Source organism: Myotis daubentonii, chromosome 3 (genome assembly GCF_963259705.1).
Source record: "Myotis daubentonii chromosome 3, mMyoDau2.1, whole genome shotgun sequence".
NCBI lineage: Eukaryota > Metazoa > Chordata > Mammalia > Chiroptera > Vespertilionidae > Myotis > Myotis daubentonii.
In genome coordinates, this window is record NC_081842.1 from 215646563 (window position 1) to 215669332 (window position 22770).

The 22770-nt window shown below is 40.6% G+C and overlaps 1 protein-coding gene across 5 annotated transcripts in view; it reads left to right on the plus strand.

The window, feature by feature from the left end:
• The window catches only part of RERE (arginine-glutamic acid dipeptide repeats), a 418729-nt gene that overhangs the window by 148253 nt on the left and 247706 nt on the right, over positions 1-22770 (plus strand). For all 5 annotated transcript variants that reach the window (XM_059691362.1, XM_059691366.1, XM_059691364.1 and 2 more), the window contains exon 2: positions 8952-9420. In XM_059691362.1, coding sequence (XP_059547345.1) covers positions 9096-9420 — 325 coding nt within the window. In that variant the 5' untranslated portion in view covers positions 8952-9095. The remainder of the gene's footprint in view (positions 1-8951; positions 9421-22770) is intronic.

Here is a 22770-nt window from a genome sequence, read left to right on the forward strand (position 1 = left end):
CTCTGCTTGGGTATCTAGGCATCTCAAACTCAACCTGTGCCAAGCAGAATTCCTTTTCCTTCTCCCCTCATATCAGCAAAAGACAACTCTCCTCTTCCAGTGCTGAGGCCCAAATCTTGGCCTCTTTGACTCTCCTCTTTGTTGCACAGTCGGTCCCAATCTAACAGCAGATTCCGATGGCTCTGCTTGTAGAACTGATCCACAATCCGACTGCATAACCACTACCTTGCCTGAATCAGTGATTTCCTAACCCCACCGCCGCAAGAGGGAGTCTGTCTTAATTCTCAATTCAAACCCCTACATGGCTTTTCTCTCATTTCAATAAGCTCCCATGCTCCCTCCTTCTTTCTGACTTTCTTTTTTGCCATTACTGCTTCTGCCTTGGCTGTTTGGATACGCCAGGCATGCTTATGTCTCAGGCTTTTGTACTTGCTTTCTTCTCTGTCGGGAATGCTTTCCCCAGGTAACTACACAACTTGACCCCTTGCTTCCTTTCGGTTGAGTGATCCCTTATCAGTGATTACCTTACATAAGTTAGCAACCCTTGCATCCCCTTTGCCCAGCTTAATTTTTCTCCATAGCACTTATCACCAGCTGTTATGCTATGTCTTTACTTGTTTATTATCTCCTCCCTCCCCTACTAACCTGTAAGCCAGGAGTCCTCAAACTACGGCCCGCGGGCCACATGCAAATACAAATATTGTATTTGTTCCCGTTTTGTTTTTTTACTTCAAAATAAGATATGTGCAGTGTGCATAGGAATTTGTTCATAGTTTTATTTTAAAACTATAGTCCGGCCCTCCAATGGTCTGAGGGACAGTGAACTGGCCCCCTGTTTAAAAAGTTTGAGGACCCCTGCTGTAAGCTCTCTAAGGCAGCGGTTGCCAACCTTTTGGACCTCATGGACCACCAATGGTTTGCGGACCACCGGTTGGCGACCGCTGCTCTAAGGGTAGAGAATGTGTGTATTCTCATCATGTATGTGTCTTCAGCTCCTAGGGCAATGCTTGGCACCTAGTAGGTGCTCAGTAAGTAAATATTTGCTGAACTTAGGAAAGAATCGACAGGGACTGTGCTCTGGACATTGATGTTTGATGATGTAGGGCTACCACTGCAACATCGATGGTCCAGGTCCTGGGAATCCTCATCCCCCACACCCCCAGTACTCACTAGTTGCTGGCATCTGGAATTGAATAGTTCTATTGGCTCTTCTGCTTTTCTCTTTGAATGGCATCTGGTTAGCAAAGATGGCAGGGTAATACATTTGGTGACACCCAGTTAGAACAGCTCAGACATAGATAATGGCAAATTGAGTTTGGCTTAGACTTTTGCTTTTAGTCAGAGCTACCTTTCCTTTTCGTCTGACTCAGATTCTAAGTATTTTTCGAAGGATTGCTCCAGTGAGTTTTATGATTCTATTTTTCCCTTGATATTACTTGTACCTATGGATTAGAAGTACTTTATGAATGCTTTTGGTTTTTCATATATGTATGAAGTGTAATTGTCTTACGTATAAAAGTCAGTCTGTCATTTCCATTCATCAAGTGGTCAAGCTGATGTGCCATGGTTTTAAATTTCTTTAATATTGAAGCTCTGTAAACTGAAAGAAACCCTGTCCAACTTACTTACCGTTGAACATGTTGTGCAGAGGTAGTAAGCCTGACCAGGTATTCCTGTACATTAAAGATTGAAATAAAACTTCTCTGTGTTTAGTTAACTATGCTTTTTATAGCTTTAACAAGTGGTTTTTCTCAATGGCAGAGATAGCACTCATGCTTGTGAAGTTTATAACCAAATGCTTTTTATTTTTTAGCTGTAGCCAAGTTTGTGCTTTTTCTGATTAGTTTGTAGTGTTGCTGTGTGTGTATGTATGTATGTATGTGTGTGTGTGTTTATTTTTTATTGATTTCAGAGAGGAAGGGAGAGGGAGAGAGAGAGATAGAAACATCAATGATGAGAATCATTGATTGACTGCCTCCTGCATGCCCCCCACTGGGGATCGAGCCCACAGCCTGGGCATGTGCCCTGACCGGGAATCGAGTCATGACTTCCTGGTTCATAGGTTGATCAACCACTGAACCATGTTGGCTGGGCTTTGTGTATTTTTTAACAGCATTATTGAAATGTAATTTACATCCTATATAATAAAGAGGTAATATGCAAATTAATCCTCATGCCCTCACAAGATGGCTGCCTACGACCAGGCTGGCAGGGGGCTTAGTGAGGGACAACCATACGACTGAACAAGCAGGCTGCGTGGGGAGACCAGGCCGGCAGGGGGGTTAGTGAGGGGCGACCAAACGACTGAACAGCAGATTGTGTGGGGCGACCGGCCTGGCGGGGGCGCTGTGAAGGGTGACCACGCTGGTGGGGGGCGGGCAGTGAGGGGCGACTAGGTCTGTGGGGGGGGGTGCAGTTGGGGGCAACCAGGTTGGCAGTGGGGGGCAGTTAGGGGCAACCAGGCCGGCAGGGTGGGGCAATTAGGGGCGATCAGGCTGGGTAAATTATATAATACTAGAGGTCCGGTGCATGAAATCCCCCCCCCCCCTGAATTTCATGCACTGGGCCTCTAGTATTATATAATTTACCCATGTAAAGTGTACAATTTAATGGCTTTTAGTATATTCACAGATACGTGCAGCTACCATCACCACCACAGCAGCTCTACAACATTTTTATCATCCCCAAAAGAAACCCCATAACCATAGCAGTCACTCCCCAGCTACCTCCTCCACCTCCAGGCAACTACCAATCTGCTTTCTGTCTCTATGGATTTGTCTTCTCTGGACATTTAATATAGATGGAATCATACAATATGTGGTCTTTTGTGACTGGCTTTTTTCACACAGCACATTTTCCAGTTTCAGCCAGGTTGTTACATTAGTATTTTCTTTATTTTTATTGCTGAATAATATTTTATTGTATGGATATACCATCTGTTATTTATCCATCTGTTTGGTTTTTGTATTTGTTTTTTTCCTACTCTTGGTTTTCTATTTACAACCCTATTTTGGGAAAGAGAGATTAGGAATTCTATCCCCTTTCACATGAGGGATTTGGTTCATAGGCTTTTGGTTTCCCTGTACTTAGCATTGCGGACACCAGGTTTTCTCTTTAGTTTTGTGATAACAGAAGCTTCCACTTGGCCCATGACCAGAGCAGGTCACCAGAGAGCGATATTACCTTCAGGGCTTGCCAGGAAGCATCAAGATTTTCAGGATATTTACATCTGTTTTCCAAATTCAGCTTCATACATCTGTGTAATTACTATTTCAGGCAGTGTTTTTTAATTACTCCAGTTTCTTTCAGAGAACAAAGAACATGCTACATAATTTTTGTAATGGTGTTAGCTTTATGGATTCCATATTGGCCAAGCACAATTTTGAATAAACACAGATGCTTAACCCTTTGAAATCCCTGTGATTGACGATTTTGTTTAAAGTACTGGTTCTCAACTGTGAGCCATTTTGCTCCCCAGAGGATATGTGGCAATATTTGGAGCTATGTATTCTGTTGTCCTGATGGGAGCAAGCAGGTGAGCTACTGCATTTACATGGAGAGAGAACAAGGATCATGCACAGGCAGGTGCCACCCCACCCCACCCCAGTGTGGTCCAAAATGTTCATTGCACCATAGCTGAGAAGCCCTGGTTTCCTTCATCCACTGAGTAGTAGAAGAGACACAACTGTAGGCAGTGTGCAAAAAGTAAAAACTTCTGTATGGGACTGGCAAAAACTTCACCTTCAACAATAATATGGGGAGGCAATTGCTTGTATTAATGAGTGTGTGTGTTCATTAAAGAAAGGAAGGATTTTGTATTTTTATTTTTAAAATTTCCTTCGGCACCTTTGGTAATTCCTTATGCCTACTTCAAATAAAAGGTTATGTATTTTTGTTATTTAATTTTAAGTTGTTAATTGTAACCTAGAGTTTTGCTGTTTTGGGTACTTTCACCTTTTGCAGGTCCTGTGTTTTGTTACTATGTCTTTTTGGAAGAAATTAAGAGATTTGTCAGAGTCCACCAATCTGAGTTCTCTCAGTTTTCCCCCAAAGCGACTCAGGGAGTTGAGGAAGTGCTACTTACTGTAAGCGTAAACCCACTTCTGACTAAGGGGCACTCTTTCTGTGCTTCTGTTTTGACACCACAAAGGCCACTCTCTGAATTTGGCTAGCTCGTTCCATCTTGGTTGTGGAGGTACTTTCAGTAAGACACGTGTTCTGGGAATGCGTATATAAACTCAGGTTTGGTTGAGTTTACATAGTCCTTAACCCTAAATGTGGAGAGCCATTGGAGGGCGCACACAGCCATTTGCTTACGAGGTTGGGTTTTGTCAGGTGGAAGAACTTCACAATCCATTTATTTTTACATGGAAGAATGATTCTCGCCACCACAGCAGTTTCAGATAAAACCCAGTCTTCCCTCTTCGAGGGTTTACAGACCTGCTGACCCCCACTTTTCAGTGATTCTCGGGCATAGTTTGCTGTATTCCCTGCCGCAGGGTGCTGTTTAGGGGAAGGACTGCTGCTCATCCAGTGAGCACAAGTATTAGAGTGACATTTCCCTTTCCAGAGCGAAAGTCATTACATTTTCTTTCCCAGGATGTGGGAGAAAACTGCTTTCTTTCTTGGGAGGAGAGGGCAAAGTGAGTGTTGTTTCTAAATCTGTCTGTTCAAATTATCAGCATGGATACATGTGGGGAAAGGTGGTGCCTATGAAGAGCTAATGACCGTGGCAGGACCGGTTATAACCTGAGCAGCAGGTAGGAGTCAGTCAGATGCGGTTCATCTTTAGAACTGCTTTAGAACCTTTCATTGGCTGTGTGTTCATGTGCAGATCGTATCTTCTTAGTTTTCCTTCTGTGGTCTGTAAAGTGGGCATGGTGACTTCTGTTTGGTTCAGTTTATTGACTTGTTGAGAGAAAGGATTAAATGGGATTATGGTAGGGATCTGTAAACTCCTAGTTGTTACAAAGATGCTGTTGTATTGTCTACTTTATAGATAATTTCTAGTAAATTGAGGTGACAACTGCCTTTCTCAGTGCCATCTGGTTCCTCTCTGGGTCCCTTTATCAAATGTCACAATATTGTATGTTGGTCATTGTATAATGAGGCTCAGAAAAAATTATAATGCTATAAGAAACACAGAGGAAAAATATTTATATCCTCACCAAGCTATATATTAGAGTCAAATATAAATGGTAATTAGATTCACTTTTGCTTAGGAATATCACTGTTCTTAGTTATCTGAAAGTTGGGGAGACACACACACATTTTGTTGACACCTTCTCTATTGTTTCTTAAATTTTTCTTTCTAACTCACTCTTGGCAGAAACGACTCTGATTTCTTTGTAAATAGAAACAAAATATATGATTTTGTAGGGAGTACTGTTGAGTACAAATTTGGATTTCTTTCTTTTTGAGTGCTAAAATAACATTTTTACAAAATTTTCTGGAGCAGTTATCTTATTTACCTTAGGAAGAGTGATCTTTTTCTTAAATTTATCAGAAGTCTGTATTGCATCCAAGACGTTTTCAGCCTAAGCTTGCTCTTTTTGGACTGCTGGTAGACCTGGGTACCTTTTCAATGTCAGAGGAATGTTTTAACAACGGTGTCAGCTGATAGTTTTCTTTCTTTCTTTTTTTTTTTTTAATTAAATCTTTATTGTTCAGATTATTACATTTGTTCCTCTTTTCCCCCCCCCCCCCCATAACTCCCCTCCTCCCAGTTCCCGCCCCACCCTCCGCCCTCACTCCCCACCCACTGTCCTCATCCATAGGTGCACGATTTTTGTCCAGTCTCTTCCCACATCTCCCATACCCCTTTCCCCCCCAAGAATAGTCAGTCCATTCCCTTTCTATGTCCCTGATTCTATTATAATCAACAGTTCATTCTGTTCATCAGATTATTTATTCACTTGATTCTTAGATTCACTTGTTGATAGATGCATATTTGTTGTTCATAATTTGTATCTTTACCTTTTTCTTCCTCTTCCTCTTCTTAAAGGATACCTTTCAGCATTTCATATAATACTGGTTTGGTGGTGATGAACTCCTTTAGCTTTTCCTTATCTGTGAAGCTCTTTATCTGACCTTCAATTCTGAATGATAGCTTTGCTGGATAAAGTAATCTTGGTTGTAGGTTCTTGGTATTCATCACTTTGAATATTTCTTGCCACTCCCTTCTGGCCTGCAAAGTTTCTGTTGAGAAATCAGCTGACAGTTGTATGGGTACTCCCTTGTAGGTAACTGAGTTTCTTTCTCTTGCTGTTTTTAAGATTCTCTCTTTATCTTTTGCTCTTGGCATTTTAATTATGATGTGTCTTGGTGTGGTCCTCTTTGGATTCCTTTTGTTTGGGGTTCTCCGTGCTTCTTGGACCTGTAAGTCCATTTCTTTCACCAGGTGGGGGAAGTTTTCTGTCATTATTTCTTCAAATAGGTTTTCAATATCTTGCTCTCTCTCATCTTCTGGCACCCCTATAATTCTGATGTTGGTACGCTTGAAGCTGTCCCAGAGGCTCCTTACACTATCCTCGCATTTTTGGATTCTTTTTTCATTTTGCTTTTCCGGTTGGATGTTTTTTGCTTCCTCGCATTTCAAATCATTGACTTGATTCTTGCGCTCCTCTGGTCTGCTGTCGGGCGTCTGTATAATATTCGTTATTTCAGTCCGTGTATGCTTAATTTCTAGTTGGTTCCCCAATATAAGATCGAGGGTCTTATTAGTTTTCGTGTAGATCTCATTAAGTTTATCGGCAGCTTCTAAACAGTTCTTGAGAGACCTTAAAAGTGTGGTTCTGAACTCTATATCTTCCATTGACAATTTTGTCCTGTTTCTTTGTCTCCGCATTTTGTTATGCTTCCTTGGTGCACCCCCTAGTGGTCTTTGTTCTCAGTCTTATAGTTAAATCTTGATTGTTGTAGCTAATTCCAGGGAGGGTTTGACCTCCAGGCCAAGTGGCTATGAGAATCAGCTGTGTCAGCAGTGAGAACTTCTGTCCTCTAGGGAGGTGCTAATCTAGCCTTTGCCTGAGGCTATCCAGCAAATGCCTCTGTGCAGGGCTTGGGCGGGGCGGGTCGCACAGGATCAACAGGGTGATTTATCTAGGCAGAAGTTTTGCAGGCCTTAGAATAATTTTTCTTGAAATATATCTAAAAATTTGAAATACTATCTGAAAGCATATTTCCTATGAAGAAGGAAGTATTCTTGGTTTGTGCTACATGTTTCATCTTTCTGACTTTGGTCATAGAATGTCAGCGTTACTGCTTCATTAGTCTATCTCCCAAAGATGGTTCTTAACATATTTTATTTTCCTAAATGCCAAGGGGTATTTGAAGTGCTTTTAAAGTGATGTTTTTTTCTGGTATTAGGCTAACTACCTGATAAAAGTATATGATAATTTGGGGAAAGTATATGCTAATTTTTATGATTTTGACATGACCAATGAGAATTTTCTCTGCTTCTGAGCATATAATTGCAAATGGCTTTGTTTGTTGTTGTCAAAGTAAAGAGGACCAATCTTTTGTTTGCATATGTTTTTTATCTGACGCTAATAACATGAGAAACAGATGGTTCTCATGTTGATCAGTTGTCTCCTTTTTTTTTTTTTTTTTTTCTTCCAATAGAGCATTGAAGGCAAGGATTCTGAGTTTTCCCCTCATTGTATCTTTAGTTCCTAACACCTGGCACATAGATAATGTTTGGTATAGGTTGTTGAACACATTAGATAAGATATTGGGGAAGATGATAAAAAATTATAAAAGATAAATTACTAATTATTATGTCTGTTCCAAATTGATTTGTAAACAAAACATTTTTTTCCCTCCTATGAAATTTTTATTAGAATTGTATTGGGTTGAAGTTTGGTATTCACTCTTCTCATTTTAAATCCTTAACTTCACACTTTTCTTGTTGGGTTTAGTTCTAGGGAGGAATTTATTAGGGAAGCCATTAATAGTGGAAATTTAGAAGAATGTAATAACCATCTAATAGTCCCTAATGACAGGAGGTTATTTTTGGGAGCTGTTATGTTTGGTGAAGGCAGAGATAATATATCTTTAGAGAAACCATTTTTCTCAGAAAATAACTAGAATAGTAGACTTAGAAGATGTGAACAGTTGTAATAGAAGGCAAAGGGATCTTGTTTTGAAGTTGTCATTTTATTTGAGTCAATTCATGTTTATTGTTGTTGGAAGGCACTCTGGAAATCTTATGTTTACTGTTGGGAGGAAATCTGGAAATTTGGAGAAGTGGATAGAAAGAGTCATCAGAAGTTTGTAACACTTTGGACATTTTCTAAGGCTATCCAAATTTTGTTTTTTGGGTGGAAATAATTTTTACTATAGGTTCTTTACCTTTTAAATTAACTTTATGGCTATGAAGTGCCTTTTATATAATTGTACCCATTATATGTTGTCTATTAAGGTACACTTTTTCCTTAAACAGGAGAAACAATTGGTATCTAGAAAGTATAGTTCATCTTATCCATTCAGACATTTTTCATTATTGCTGTTGTAGAAAATCCCAAACCATATACTAGCTGAGGCTGAGGCCAAAACTGTATATAATTAAAAAATTTTATCACTTGTACTCCCCCCCCCCCCCCCCCATGGCTCATGAGAAGTTTTTAGGGCTAAAGTATGAGTAAGAGATTTATTAAACAAGACATTTCAGGGAGCCCTAGCTGGTTTGCCTCAGTGGATAGAGCATCCGCCTGTGGACTGATGGGTCACAGGTTCAATTCCAGTCAAGGGCACATGCCTGGGTTGTGGGCTAGATCCCCAGTAGGGGGCGTGCAGGAGGCAGCCGATCAGTGATTCTCATGTTGATGTTTCTATCTCTCTCCCTCTCCTTTCCTCACTGAAATAAATAAAAATATATCAAAAAAATTTTTCAGGGAAAAAATATGAGGATGTGATAAAGTAAAATCAATTTCTCTCTTTTTTTCTCCTAGCATTTTTGAAACGTTGGGGTTGTTGGAGTGGTTGGATTTTCCCTGGAATTGAGTGAGAAATTCAGAAGACTGAAGCCCAGGCTTACTGTCTACCTTTCACGGAGGCCTAGCCGTGAGAGGACAGAAGAAGGCACGTGGCGAATCATGACAGCTGACAAAGACAAAGACAAAGACAAAGAGAAGGACCGGGACCGAGATCGGGACCGGGAGAGAGAGAAAAGGGACAAAGTGAGAGAGAGTGAGAACTCCAGGCCACGCAGGAGCTGTACCTTGGAAGGAGGAGCCAAAAATTATGCCGAGAGTGATCACAGCGAAGATGAGGACAATGACAACAATAGTGCCACCACAGAGGAGTCCACGAAGAAGAACAAAAAGAAGCCACCGAAAAAAAAATCTCGCTATGAAAGGACAGACACTGGCGAGATAACCTCTTACATCACTGAGGACGATGTTGTTTACAGACCAGGAGGTGAGGAGCATTACATGGGGGTCTTTCCGTGTTTGTGGAGGGGAAATGTCATCCGCTGTCAGGTGCCCTTTCACCCGGTAAAGCGGGCATGGAGCCCAGAAGGGTCAGTGGTAGTTTGGGTGGACACACACAAGGTGGGAAGCACGCTGACTCGCTTGGGCCGGTTGGATGTGCTCGCTCTTGCTTCTTGCTCTGTCTGCCTCAGCACGGGCTTCTCCTGGTGTGTGCACTTTGCAGTTCTCTCTTGTTTGCTCATGTTGCTGCTTCTCTCCCTTCACCGTCTGCTCAGTGGTTTTCATCTTCCGACTTCTTCACACAAATTAGGATACAGTGACTCTGGTGGGACAAATAAACCTTAAGATTCTTGGAAACAGGAAATTTTACATTGGCCACGGAAGTGACCAGAAGCTAGGGAGGTATTTTTAATGGCCTTTGATCAAGGGTTATTTCTTCTGATAACCTTTTCTGAAGAACTGAGCTTCAGGTTCTCTAATCAGTGATAATAGCTGCAGCCAAGTAACCTGCTTTCCTGGAAAAGCTCACATCGCACCTTCCCCAGAGGATAGTAGTCCTTCCTGCTTGATGGTTAGAAGAGGGCTGCTGCTAAGGGCTTACTTACATGGTGTCTGGGAAGAACTGAGGACCCTTGTGAAATGTGAAAAAAAAAAATAGATCTCTTTGGACTAAATATGTTGTTATAAAGGACGGTATATTATGTTCATTAGGTGTACTGAGGTTTATAGCATTGTTCGGAGAAGAGACAGACTTAGGTTTCAGATGAGACGCAGAGAAACAAGTGATTCAGAACCTGTTGGGCACCAGCAAAACTCTCTTTTCCATTTGATATATTGTGTGTATTAAGATACTTTTCTTACAGAAGTCAATAAAACTAGCTAAAACTCATTTTGTTTGAATTACTTATAGTGCTGAGAAACGACATGAATTTCATATGAGCTGTAATGAACAGATTAAAGGCCTCCCAGTTTGAAGCTTTTCCAGGAAAGGGAGATTCTAAGGAGATTGTTGTGTCATTACTGAGGTGTAACTGTTCTGAACCTCACATAAAGTACCATATTCTCCCTCAACCTCCCATATAGGAATTAGTTTTGAATTTCAAAAGAATCAATATTAGAACTTATACAGATAAGCTTGTATTCACAATTACAATTTCTTGGTTGATGATTAACCTAGAAGAAAGATACTTACATAATATAAAATTACCAAAGTTCAGGTTGTAGAGAGATTAGAGCTCTGGTGTAGGTTCTGCACTATCAGTGTCTTTGATTTAGACTTAGATATTGGACAGTAAGAATTTCTTAGCCACTGAAGACTGTCTCTTTATAGAGTTACCACAAAATGCTTGCTATTTAGTTCTAGATCATGGGAAATGAACAGAATGTGTTAACTCCTTTAGATATAGATTATAGTATGATAACTTAAAGTAAGAACTTACTTGTTATCCTTTTCTCTTGCTGCATAATAATTCAATGTGGTAATGCAATCATTTGGATCACTGCCTTGTGCGGTGTTGAATGCCTGCCTCTCTTTCCGTGGAACGTTATTCCTGTATCAGCAGACATAATACTTCCCCCAAATGTTTGTAGTCAGATATGTGTGGGAAATGCTGCACACAGCACCTCTCTCAGGAGCGAGTGTCATAATTCATGACTCAAAGAAGCCCTGCAGTTCAGGAAACCTCTTTAACAGTAAAAACAGAAGACAAAGCAACCCTGCCCTTTTCTCCACTGTGGGACTGTGCCCCCTGTTTCTTCTAAATATCTCCCCAAGAAAAACCAGTTTCAAGAAAACTAGTTTGAGAACTGATGCACATTCTTATCGCACCTTCTGCAGAAGGATAGTAAGTCCTTCCTGCTTGATGTTTAGAAGAGGGCTGTTGCTAAGGGCTTACCTACATGGTGTCTGGGAAGAACTGAGGACCTTTGTGAAATGTCGGGGCGTCGGGCGGGGGGGAGCTAGATCTCTTTGGACTAAATGTGTTGTTATAAAGAATCTATAGAAACCAAAACTGGTTTGAACGTTTTCCAGGGCATTCAGGGCATGACCACTTGGTGCAGGGTTCCTTGTGCGTGGGTGGGTGATGTAGCTGTGCCGTGGGGTCTGTACCCTGCCAGGTTTGGTGGGTACTTGGCTCTGTAGTAAGGAGACTGTCTTTGACCTCCTCAGTGGTTTCCTTTCTTTTTGGGGGATGCATTAGAAGCTAAGCGACTTGGTTGCCTTCTTTAAAAAGTTTCTTTCTAAATGGAGGGTTGTTAAACATTGCCTATTCTTTAGGATACCTAAACTGAAGAATCAAAAGTCGGGTACTGTGATTGGATTTCCAGATGGGACTGGATTTTTTTTTCTTTCCTTTGTCTTCCTTTCTGGTCTTTTTCATTCTTGGTGCCGAGTACTGCAATAACACCTTTTGTCAGTGATGAAAACCATTACCCTCCCCCAGGGGCCTAGAGTCAGTGTGTTTAGTTGTATCTTGGTGTTTAGGTGGGAACCTGTGGGACCTGATACGGGGTTTCTTCAGTGGATTATTAGTTGTTGAATAGTAGATCTTTTATGCTCATTTGTTTCTTTAAGGTATAAAGCACAGATTTTTCTTTTGGCTTTGTACTCTTCTGAATTGGTTTTAATATTCAGATTAAGTATAAATTATAGGTACCTCTCAAAATGTCATTAAGAATGAGCCCAGTAGTGAGTGATGCCACGAGGATAAAAATAGACTGTTATGTAACTGTACTACTTATCCTAGGGTAGGGGTGGGGAGCCTTTTCTCTGCCACAGGTTATTTGGATATTTCTGACATCATTTGAGGGCCATACAAAATTATCAACTTAAAAAGTAGCCTGCTATGTTGGTCAGACATTTCATTAATTCACCCCTAATGCCTTAGCAGGGCCAGACTGAATGATAAGGCCCGCAGGCTGGATGTTCCCCACCCCTGTCCTAGGGGAACAGGTCAATAATCAGATTATGTGGTCTGAGAAGAATGAGATTTTATTGACAAATGGGTATTATTTAGAATGTATCACTAGCTAAGGTTTAACCTCATGCATGTCAAAACCAGCTTTTTTGCCCCAGCTCCTTCTTTCTGGCGTTATTTTTATTTCGTTTATAGGAGCTCAGCGTGATGGACACTTAGTTACATTGCCCAGGTTACTATTTGCTTCAGGGCCTTTGCACTTGCTCTTGTCACAGGCTAGTGAGCCCGAACCCCCCAACCCCCACATAGGCAGACACACTTACCTAATCCTTACCCTTTCTCAGCTCTTTCCTTCCAGGGTCATTGCCTTTCCTCTCCTGGGTTACCCAGATTTCATTCAGAGAGACTGTCATAGCATTATGTCTCTTTTCTTCCAGCACAATACTCTTCTACTTTTTGTCTGTTACTGTTTTAAGGTTAATATCTCCTCCATAAAAGCAGCAGCTGCTCTGTTTTTGCTTTTCATTGTATTCCTGGCATCTATGACAATAGAGTACACATAGTGTGCATTCCATAATATTTGTCAAATAAAGAAATTCCTGAAAACCTTTCAAAGATCTATTGACTGGTTAATGATGTCAAAATTAGAATAATGCATCTGAAAGTCTATTTTGAATCATTTATTTCCTAATGATTGATTTAACTGACTTGTTCTAAAATAAAAAACGAAACAGAAACTTTGTGGCGCTCTGTTATATATTGCCCCTGGGTCTAATCTGACTTCTTTGTTGTCTGTCAACCGTTGCTCTACTTTTGAGATGACTGTCACGGTAACAAATCGATTTATTACACAGCTGTGTGCAGTCAGATTCCCCTTTTGGGCTTCTCTAGCATAACATACTGATTTCTAAAGCTTGCTGTGGGCAGCATATTAATTTCTTTCTACTGCCCCCCCCCCAGCTTTATTGAGATATAACTGACATATAACATTAACATGTACAATGTCATGATTCTTTATATGTATATATTGCAAAATAATTACCACAAGCATTCATAAGCTAACATAGTTGCAATTTGTTTTATGATGAGAATTTTACAAATCTACTCATAACTTTCAAATATACAATACACAGTGCAGTATTGTTAATTATAGTCAGTCTGCTGTACAGTATGTCCCCAGAAGTTATTCATCTTATAACTGGCAGTTTGTATGCTTTGGCCACCTTCACCAGTCCCTCCCTTCTTCCCCTTTTCTCCCCCCAAAATCACTAATCTGTTCTGTTTGGGGTTTTTTTTTTAGATTCCACTTGTAAATGAGATCATACAATGTTTGTCTTTCCCATCTGACTTTTTCAGTCAGGGTTCATTCATGTGGTTGCAAATGACAGGATTTTCTTCTATTTTTTAATGGCTGAATATTCCATTGTATATACACTACATTTTCTTTATGCATTCGTCCCTTGGTGGACACTGAGGTTGCTTCCAGGTCTTGGCTATTGTAAATAATGCTAAAATGATCCCAGAGTGCAGATAGCTCTTGGAGATAGTGACTTTATTTCCTTCAGCTCTAGACTCAGTGGAGCTTGCGGGATCATATGGTAGTTACATTTTTGCTTTTTTGAGGAACCACCATACTATTTTCCATAGTGGTGGTGCCAATTTGCATGCCCACAAACAGTGTATCCACTATTTTCAGTTAGATACTGTGGCTCCTTTATTCCTGATCAGGTAAACAGTAAAAATTCAAATTATTGGGAGGTACATTTTCATTTTGGCATGTCAATTTTGTTTTCTCTTTTGATTATCCATTTCTTGTATTCTGTTATATTAACTGATGATTTTGTTTGACACTAGACATTTGATTCCTAGAATAACAGAAATCTCCATCACATATGAGAGGGGGGAAATCAAGATCCAGGATTTTCAAGTTTGATATGTCTGTGTTCCTTCTACATTTTGACCAAAGTGTGAAATTTTACTTGAAGATAAATTTTATATATAGACAATGAGCCTTTTGTTGTTATGAGGATTTTTCCCCATCTCTTTTCAGAGAGATTGGAAGCCGGGGGGGTGGGGGGGAAGAAACATTGATGTGAGAGAGACACATCAACTGGTTGCCTTCCACACCTGCCCCTATTGGGGGCAGGGAGTGAACTCCCAACCCATGGACTTGCCCTTGACTGGGAATCGAACCCAAGACCTTTTGCAGGCTGTAGCTCTAACCACTTAGAAACACCAGCCAGGGCCAAAGAACTTTTAAGTTTGTGGTTTATGAAATCTTAGGTGAAATAAACATTTCTCTTTTTTATTTCCAAATTTTTCTCATTATTGTCAAGAATTGGTGATTTGAATTAAAAAAGGACCTAGAACCTAGAATGGATTATACATTGAAGATTGAGGTGTTCATTTCTTTTGATGCAAATGGAATTTAAGGTGGAAAAAAATCCAAAGTAAACAAAATGAAACGGGATCTAGTTTGCATCAAAACTGAAGTTAAAAGTAGACTGGTTAATCAAGCATAATGTTGAGTGGACACAAAAGAGTATAATACTATATGGTTCCTTTCTATACATTTTAAAAACAGGCAGAGCTAATCTTTAGTGTTTTGAAGTCAGGACAGTGGTTACACTCAGGTGTTGGTGTCGGGAGGGAGCATCCGGGGACCCGCAGGGGTCAGGTCCTGCCTTGTTTTGAGATGACAGGCTGGTCACATGGGTTGGGTTTGATTACTTCATGAGAATTTATCATGCTTTGCACTTTTTTGAATGTGTGCTATTATTATACTTCAATGAAAATTTTACTAAAAAAGAAATAAAAACATTAAACTGTTTTCTTAATGGATAATTTTCCTTTGATTCAAGTTCCTATTTAAAGAGGAAGGGAGGTGCTAGTAGCATGTCTCGCGATTAGCTCCTGATTTTTTACTGAGGGATTGGTCTCTGACCTGTTAAGAGGCCGAATTGTTTCCAAGTCTTAATTCTCTGAATACAGGTAATTGAAAGCTCATTGCTGACAATTACTCAGACAAACATTTCCTCTTTAAAATAAAGCAAACAAAACTCTGGCATTTGGCGCTTTAGCTCGTTGGAATTTTAGTTCATCATGACATGCAAATGCAGGTGTCTTCTTGAGGCACCCTTTTCCTGGGGGTGCAACGTTTTCTGATGATTGCAGAAGATTTTTGTGTAAAGAAAAATGAATTCTGCATAAAGGAACCTTTAGACCCTGCTTGAATGAAAGTGGTTTGGCATGTGTTACAAGTTTATTTGAACTTAATAAACCTAATACTAATCTGCTTAAAGCCTTCAGTGGCCGCCTGTTGCCAGTAGGATCAAGTCCAAAATCTTCACCTGGCACACCAGACCTTCTATGATGTAATTGCATATCTGCACAGCATCTTCAGAGCTTACTTTTATTTGGGAGGGAGCACAGTGAGGCATTGTATTAGTTTGCTAGGGCTGACGTGACAAAGTACTACAGACGGAGTGGCTAGCAACGGAAATACTAGTGTCTCAGTTTTGTAGGCTGGAAGTTCCAGTTCAAGGCATGGGCAGGCCCGTGCTCCCCCTGAAGATGCGAGGAAAGGATTTGTCTGTTCCAAGCCTCCCCTCGCTTCTGGTGGTTCCTTGACGTGGCTAGCAGAGCTGCCGTCTTCACAGAGCATTCTTTTGGTGTGCCTGTCTCTGCCTCCAAATGTCTCCTCTTTATAAGGACGCCAATCATACTGGTTATAGCCCACCTCATTGTAACTAATATCTGAGTGACCCCCTTTTCCAAGAAAGCTTACATTCGGAGGTACCAGGGGTTAGCACTTCAACATAGGATTTTGTGCGGAGGGTGGAATTCAACCCATCTCCTGTGGGAAGAGCTTTGTTGCTAGGCAGACTCGGGTTTGAGTGACCTGGGTTTTAGTCCTTGGAACAGTTGTGAAAATGTATTCCTTAGTTTTTAGCATACTGTAGTATACTTTTAGTTGTGGATTACATTAATTCTTACTTTTTCTGCTTCTGTTGAAATTTTGTTTTACCTTTTTATAAGTCCCAAGAAATAATTGCCTTTTATATGAAGTGATTCAAATTATGCATAGGTAAAAAAAAGTTTAGCACATAAAAAGTTACTACTTTATCTCTGTGAGGGTAGAAGAAACAAGAGAAACTGCTGTTCTAATGTTATTCTAACCAAAAAAATGGTAAGTGATGGAAATTCGATGAATTAACCATATCTTTTTTGATTTCATAAGGAAAGGGTCATTACGTGCACTGAGAGAGGTGCTACTAGACACACACTTGCTGCTCCGAGTGTTGGCCACAGATGGGCCTCCTGTGAGAGTTGGTTACAAATGCATAGTCTCGGTTCCACTCCGGATCTACTGAATCAGAAGTTGTTTTAATACGATTCCCAGGTAATTTAAATAGTATACATTAAAGTTTGAGAACCACGGATCTAGACCAGTGCTTTCCAGTCTTTTTCAAGTTAATACACAAATAGGAAATGTGTGCATTGCCTTGCGGGCTGAGAGGATCAGCATCCCAGGACACGTGTCACTTAGTTACGGCAGACTGGAATTTAGGCAGAGTCAAAAAAAAAGAGGAAAAGGAAGATGTCCTTTTAAAGGGAAAAGTGACCTAGGCTTTACGTGGCTTGAAAATTTGATGTGAAATACAGCACATACCGTTCAAGAGGAGCAGAGGCAGCTGTAGAATTAAATTCCGACCAGTCACTTGGGAATGATTCGGATCGTCTAAAGTGCCTGCTTGCAAAGGGAACTGCAAGCTTGGGTGCAAATGGAGATGAGGAAGTGAGGGAGCTGTGCCCATGGATGATAACTGATCACTGTTCCTAAAGCGCCTGCTTTCCCCCCTGTATTTTCACGTATTGTTTCTAGTCCTTAAAATATTCCCTACACAACCCAGTCGTTGTTTGTGAGTTACACAGATGAGGAAATGAAGCACTGAGGCACAGCTGGTTTGTAAGATGGCATGGGCCTGTGAGAATTGGTGAAAGCCAAGAATGGATAGATGTTTGCATAAAATACTGAAATGATACAGAAAAGCAAACACACCTATGATGAAAGAAAAAGAAGGATAGTCTATTTCTTTTTTTTTTTTTTTAATTGCTTAAAGTATTACAAAGGGTATTACATATGTATCCATTTTATCCCCCTGCCCTAGACAGTCCCCTAGCCTCCCCTATCCCCCAGTGTCTTATGTCCATTGGTTATGCTTATATGCATGCATACAAGTCCTTTAGTTGATCTCTTACCCCCCTACCTCCTGCCCCCCAACCCTCCCTGGCCTTCCCACTGCAGTTTGACAATCTGTTTGAGGCAGCTCTGCCTCTGTATCTATTATTGTTCAAAAGTTTATAATGGTCTCTATTGTCCATGAATGAGTGAGATCATGTGGTATTTTTCCTTCATTGACTGGCTTATTTCACTTAGCATAATGCTCTCCAGTTCCATCCATGACGTTGCAAATGGTAAGAGTTCCTTCCTTTTTACAGCAGCATAGTATTCCATCGTGTAGATGTACCACAGTTTTCTAATCCATTCATCTACTGATGGGCACTTAGGCTGTTTCCAGATCTTAGCTATGGTGAATTGTGCTGCTATGAACATAGGGGTGCATATATCCTTTCTGATTGGTGTTTCTGGTTTCTTGGGATATATTCCTAGAAGTGGGATCACAGGGTCAAATGGGAGTTCCATTTTCAGTTTTTTAAGGAAACTCCATACTGTCTTCCATAGTGGCTGCACCAGTCTGCATTCCCACCAGCAGTGCACAAGTGTTCCTTTTTCTCCACAAGGGATAGTCTATTTCTTAGAAAATGCAAATGATGTAAGTACCATTTACCCTGGAACAACCTGGGGGTTAGGGGTACTGACCCCCCTGCACAGTCAAATCCACATATAACTTTTTACTTTCGAGAAACTTAAATACTAATAACTTACTGTTGATCAGATGCCTTACTGAAAACATCAGCAGTCAATGAATACACATTTTTTAATATTATGTGTATTATATATTGCATTCTAACAATCAGGTAAACTAGAGAAAATAAAATGTTATTGAGGAAATACATTTACTTTATTTATTGAAAAAAATCTGCATATAAGTGGAACCAGGCAATTCAAATCCATGTTGTTCAAGAGTCAACTCTACTTGGTTCCTTTCATTTTTTTCTTCTCCTAAAATTAGTTATATCTTGTCTCCTTTAGAAAACTGTTTATCTCTCACTTGCTAAATATACTATATACTCAGAATAATTGTTAAAAAGGCAAATGCATAGCAATTATGGCACATTAGCTGAGTGGGAAGAGGTAAATTGTTTCAGAATATGTATAATAATGCTGATGACTGGATTTGAACCCTTAACTCAGCAACTGAAACGGAAAATGCAGTTTTTGTCATCTACTAAAAGTGAGCATATTGTATTTGTTAAAGTACTTTGAGTGCAAGCTGGAGAATATTGGCCACAGCACACAGAAAAATAATTTGTTAGTAGAATAACTCACAGAATGGGTGGAAACTGCCTGGATCAAGGGCAGTGCTGTTTTTGGTCATTGGGAACTACTGGCCATTCCATCTGGGTGCTACCACTGGAATAAGTGCCATTCAACATTTTCTTGTCCTTGCCATCACTCAGCTTGAGTCCCAGTCCCAGAAGAGTAAACTCAGTTGGCCAGGCTTGAATTGTGTGCCTATGTCTTGGCTATAAAAAGACAGGAACCTTGATTTATTGCTCCCCCTAAAGCTGCACATGGCGGGGTTAAGATAATTCCCCACAATGAAATTGGGGAGCTGTTTGGTAGGGGAAATAGATGGGAAAAGGCTAGAAAAACAACACATGTTCACTACATACCACTTCATCAGGAGAGTCACACCATCACACTAGATTCAATGAGAACTTGTAACAGCATATGGATATTTATAAATAGCTTGTTTTGCTATGTATGTGATAGGTAAATAGAGGAATGATGACAGTGGAATGTACAATTTGTGCTGGTTTATATGCAACTTTTCCTAGGAAGAGGACAGAATAGAGAGATAATTACAATGGATAATTGCATGTTATAATGTAGGATTGATTGTATCTTAGCAGGAAAGGAAAAAGTAGGTGAGAATTTAAACCCTCCAATTTGACAGTTGCACTTGCAAGAGCCCTTTCATCTCTATTTAAAGTGAAATGAAAAAATGAGCACCTGCACCCTGCGGTTCTTTCCCCAGAGAGGTGCACCCCACTTCACTCTGTGCCTCTAGCAGGTTGTCTTGCCTGCTGTGCTCACCTTCACTAAAGCCCCATGATAATCTGCATTGTTTTGGTTCTTTCAAGCCAGCATCTGTTGTTTTAATTTATGTTAAACTAGAGGGCCCGGTGCACGAGATTCGTGCACTTGGGGGAGGAGGGGGGTTCCTCAGCCTGGCCTGCGCTCTCTCGCAGTCCAGGAGCCCTCAGAGGATGTCCGACTGCCAGCTTAGGCCCACTCCCCACAGTCGGATATCCTTAGTGCTGCCACAGAAGCGGGAGAGGCTCCTGCCACCGCTGTTGTGCTGGCCAGCTGTGAGCCTGGCTTCTGGCTGAGTGGCACTCACCCTGTGGGAGAGCACTGACCCCCAGGGGGCAACTCCTGCGTTGAGCGTCTGCCCCCTGGAGGTCAGTGTGCATCATAGCGACTGGTCGTTCTGCCGTTTGGTCGATTTTCATATTAGCTTTTTATTATATAGGATACTCTGTAAGACAGTCTTCAGCTACTTGGGTGCCTGCCTGTGCTCTCTTATTTCTTAAGGTTATAATTACTGATTATTTAAAAATAGTAATCTGATTTCAGAGTTGCATAGGTTTTCAGTTATCTGCCCCTTACCCTGTGTTTTATATAAGTCCTTTAAGTTTTAGTGAACATTTTTTTGCTCGCCATGAGGTTTTCCCAGCAACATATATATTGTGTTATAGCAGAAATGTCTACATGAGAAACAGTGAGCTACATGTATTGCAAAACTGTGTATTCCAAAAGAGACTGGAATGTTTATATACAGCCATTTAAAAATCACCCTTGATAATGGCAAGAACATGTTAAATGTAATTATTTGAAGGTATTTTTTATGAGCAATTACTCATCAAACTTAGTAATACAGCTTTCTGGAAATCTTAGTTTTCTGACTTCCACTTTTCCACCTCTTAGCCATGCAGTCCCCAATTCCAGAAATGGTTTGATCCCACTAAGACCTCCAGTCCATGGGCCCCACCACCTCTTCCCAGTGCCTTATCCCTGATGTTTCACACCTGGTTAAATACCTCCATTCCCATTTCTCTGGCGTCTTTTCCCTATTGTTCCGCTCCAGGGGGGCAGGGTTTTTTTTCCTTTTAGCTCATTGATGTATATCAGGTGCTTAGAAAAGTGTCTAGGCCAGGGGTGGGCAAACTTTTTGACTCCAGGGCCACAATGGGTTCTTAAACTGGACCGGAGGGCCGGAACAAAAGCATGGATGGAGTGTTTGTGTGAACTAATATAAATTCAAAGTAAACATCATTACATAAAAGGGTACGGTCTTTTTTTTTTTTTTTTTTTTAAGTTTTATTCATTTCAAACGGGGATCCGGCCTGCGGGCCGTGTCTTGCCCACGGCTGGTCTAGGCTTGTCCTCATTTGTTCCCAAGTATCTATTAGCATAGGCAGGGATAGTGACTACAGACTGGATGTTTACCCTGTGTTTCTTGGTTGGCCTGTCTTGAATAGCATCATTTCCACTGTGCTTCCTTTAGGAATTAGACTGCAGTGCATGTGAACCGAGAAGTTGATGTAAGGACTTTCTTGAGAAGGGTCATCAGGGGTTGGTATTAATATGTAGGAAAGACTATCCAAAGTTCACACCCAAAGTTCTCTTTGGTTTAAAAAGTTGGTATCCAGTTTGCTCAAGTTATAAATTAAAATACATTGCTTGTGTTTTTTGTGTTTTTGTTGTTGTTAATCCTCACTCGAGGATATTTTTTCCATTGATTTTTCTAGAGAGTGAAAGGTGAGGAAGAGAGAAAGAGAGACATCGATTGGTTGCCTTCCACATGTGCCCTGACCCAGGCTGGGGATTGAACCTGCAATCCAGGTACATGCCCTTGATTGGGAATTGCCACGCTGACCAGGGCATCTGCTTGTTTTTTTTTTTTAAATCAGCTTATAAATCTTATCCCTTTTATAAGTTAAACAAATTTTGACAATCACTTTTAAGGGATTTTAAAAAATATATATATATATTTTATTGCTTTTTTACAGAGAGGAAGGGAGAGAGATAGAGAGTTAGAAACATCGATGAGAGAGAAGCATCGATCAGCTGCCTCCCGCACACCCCTACTGGGGATGTGCCCGCAACCAAGGTACATGCCCTGGACCGGAATCGAACCTGGGACACTTAAGTCCCCAGGCTGATGCTTTATCCAGTGAGCCAAACCAGCTAGAGCTAAGGGATTTTTGAATTATGATTTGTCGTGTTTATAAAGTAGTTCTTCAATGTTTAGGCTTATTAGATAAAATAATTTTGTATTTGATTTCTGTTGTTAAGGAATTTATTAATACAAACCATCCCAAGTACCTAACATTTCTTATAAATGAAATACATTTTCCCCATTAATGAAATAAGCCTTAAAAAATGTCTTGGAGCCCTAACCGGTTTGGCTCAGTGGTTAGAGCGGCGGCCTGTGGACTCAAGGGTCCTAGGTTCGATTCTGGTCAAGGGCATGTACTTTGGTTGCGGGCACGTCCCCAGTGGGGAGTGTGCAGGAGGCAGCTGATCGATGTTTCTCTCTCATCAATGTTTCTGACTCTCCATTCCTCTCCCTTCCTTTCTGTAAAAAATCAATAAAATATATTTAAAAAAAGAAAGAATTAAAAAAAAAGTCTTGGATATTTCAGTGCTGTTCATAAACTCACTTAGGTTTCCGTATTAACTGTATGCCTCAATTCAGTTTTAACAGGGAGAGGCATCGATCGCAATCCAGTCAGTTCCACCACTGGTGTTGGGAGTGGGGTGGGTCAGGGCAGGGATGGCAAGGGACAACCTCTGTGCCTTTGTTTCTTCATCAGTAAAGTGGGGATCACAGTATCCACCTCAAGGGCTGTAAATGGCAGCAAATGAGTATACATCTGGGGCTGCTTTAGGAAGGGCCAGGCATAATCAAGTCCTAGGTAAGTGTTACTTTTTAAAATTGGAATTACAGGGCGGCTGTTCTAAATCAGTTTGTTTAAACTATAAAAAGTACAGGGATACCAACTATATCCTGATTTTTAAAAATTGTTAATGTACCTTTGACTTGAATCTTTTTAAACTTAATTCTAAATCTTTATGGGAATAAAGATGCATATCAATTTAAGGAGACAAAATACCACCCCAGTTAATTGGGGTTACCTCAGTTGTAATCCTTCTAGGTTGA